The 2,420-nt window shown below is 47.0% G+C and overlaps 2 protein-coding genes across 2 annotated transcripts; both read left to right on the top strand.

Annotated features, from left to right (window-relative positions):
• Positions 1-156: 156 nt before the first annotated feature.
• Pmar_PMAR024830 (hypothetical protein) lies at positions 157-312 on the top strand (the record flags this gene model as incomplete). The annotated part of the gene is made up of 1 exon (XM_002775132.1): positions 157-312. A coding segment is annotated over one exon (156 nt), but the record flags the coding sequence as incomplete, so codon positions are not given.
• A 220-nt stretch (positions 313-532) lies between these two features.
• Positions 533-695, top strand: Pmar_PMAR024829 (hypothetical protein; the record flags this gene model as incomplete). Its single annotated transcript, XM_002775131.1, has 1 exon — positions 533-695. A coding segment is annotated over one exon (163 nt), but the record flags the coding sequence as incomplete, so codon positions are not given.
• Positions 696-2,420: the final 1,725 nt, after the last annotated feature.

Genomic DNA, 2,420 nt, shown 5'->3' with positions numbered 1-2,420 from the left:
CTTTCTTCCCGGGTCTGTCAATTGCCATCAACGCTCTAGAGAGGATGCTACCATCGACTATGTTCCCCTTCAACCGGACAGATCGCCTACTGCTTTGTGGTGTACTCATTACGAATGTATCATTTATAGTGGCCTCGGTCTTTCTATACTGGTTAGGTTTGGCAGTATTGAAGGGTAAGCATGCGGCCATGATCGCCTATTATGGAGCGCTCATCTTCGCAATGCCTATGAGTAACATATTTATGTCAGCGGTATACACTGAGTCCTTCTACTCTATGCTCACGTTTGGTGGCCTGCTACTGCTATACGAAGGTAGTCACTTGAATGCGTTCCGTCAAGCAGCGTTACTGTTGATGTCGGCCGTACTTCTGTCGACAGCAACTTCAGTCCGTTCAAACGGCACACTAAATGCTCCTTTTCTGATTTCCTATGGCATTCATGGCAGATGTCTATTCATGACTATTCCCTTGGCCCTTCTGGTGCTGCTTCCAATGGGGCTCCATCTGAACTATGCGCGGTCGCTCTATTGCAGTGACAGTCTGGACAGTCGACCGTGGTGTGAAGGTCGAGGTAATATATACAGCTTTATACAGAAGGAGTACTGGCACGTTGGCTTGTTGGAGTATTATACGCCGAACAACATTCCCAATTTCTTGTTGGCGATTCCTTCAATGTCTATCGCTATCATAGCAGTCGTTCAGGGTCTTCGTACTTACTGTCCGCCGTTAACCAAAGCACTAACGTCACCCAAGGCGTGGTTCAGTGGGCTGGTCACTGCTGCCAATGATTATGAACGTTCTCCCTTCGTCTTTCAGCTGTTGATCCTCACAGTATTCACTCTGCTTTGTGCCAATGTTCAAGTCATCACGAGACTGCTGACAGGTTGTCCTCTCTATTACTGGCAACTGGGCAAGCTCTACTCAGCATTCAGTAGTGGGGAGAAAGGTCGAATAAGTAACATTTTATTCGCTGTATACTTGCTGTTCCATTGTGTGTACTTCTTTGTTGGACCCGTAATGTTTTGTAATTTTTTACCATGGACGTGAGTGTGCTGTTTCCTCTGCCCTGCTTCACTAGTTATGTATCGTGTTTATTGCGTTGTCACAAACACTGTTCTCAGGCGATGATTATGATGATGAGGTTGACGGCGATGACGCCTCGATACTAGGGGATGCTCCTCAAGGGGGTAGTAGTAGAGGGTATTCTGAGCGGAGCGAGTGGGGCAGCTATGCCATCCGAAGCATAACCTGTTGCGCAGGCACATGGGACACTTTCCCTCTCAGGGGAAAGGGAGAGCAATCTCTATGGGTGGGCCGGCCTGGAGAAGCTTATGTCACTAATAGGGAAAAGTATTGTATTATAGAATATTTCTGCATGGCATAGCTGCCCCAACCGTGAAAACTGGTCTCATCAACATATGAATACACCCCTCCACATATTCTTAGCATACCCGGGTTTTCGACTCGTGCACAGCCACCACAACGAGTATCATCTTGCGGCTCAGGGAGGTATGTATTTATGCTTTACCTGATATGACCTCCAAGTTTCAGGGTCTAACTCTTCGTAGTTAGTGAGAAGTCGAAGACCGATAAAACGTTTTCTCCACATATTCTTAGCATACACGTGTTAAAATCGCGCCTCAAAATACCGACTTTTACTCGGGGAGTATATCTATAACTCCGCTCCTGATCTAATGCTATACATCAACAGAAAGAGAATCGTTCATAATGGTATCACTCCATGTTTCACTCTCATATTTGCAAGCATCCATACAGCCGCATAGTGTGGTGTACTCGGCATTTGCTTATACGTTCAATCTCGCGTTAAGTGGGGGTTAAAGGGGGATAGTTGCATAGTGCTCCTATGATACCATCAATAGGAGGCTTCCCGGATATGATTCCATCACCTCGGAAGACCTTCCTCATAGTGTTCGGCCTCTTGGTGAGTATATCCAATCGCTGAACGAAGGGAATGCTATTTAGGCCTTAATTGTACTGCTCGCCATTACCCTGTACGACACGGGAGTCGAATCGCTACAGAAGGGCAGGGCCGCGATACGAGAAACTCCATCCATCGTTCTCCCCGCTGCCGATCATGGCCGAGTGTGGCTGCAAACAGTGTTCAGTATGCAGCATCGCGACCGGATTGTTACTTCCGAAAGAGAACTACCTCAGGCACCAAGGACGATCAATCCATTGCTCCACACTTTCTACAGCACTATATTGACCTAGGCATACCACTCACTCACATGCTCATCATTCTGCATTCGCGAACACCGGACTCGACAGAATTAAGGATGTTCAGGGACTTGATTAAGCAGTAAAGTCAGTGAAGGTATCCCTGCTCATGCCCAGCGTTAGATATGCATCTATCATGAACATTGAAGAGTGGATTGGCGAATACTCGAGTGAAGTAATGGA

This window comes from Perkinsus marinus (genome assembly GCF_000006405.1).
Source record: "Perkinsus marinus ATCC 50983 genomic scaffold scf_1104296956562, whole genome shotgun sequence".
Lineage (NCBI taxonomy): Eukaryota > Perkinsozoa > Perkinsida > Perkinsidae > Perkinsus > Perkinsus marinus.
Note: the sequence above shows the minus strand (reverse complement) of the source record. Positions and strands in the feature narration are given on the sequence as shown.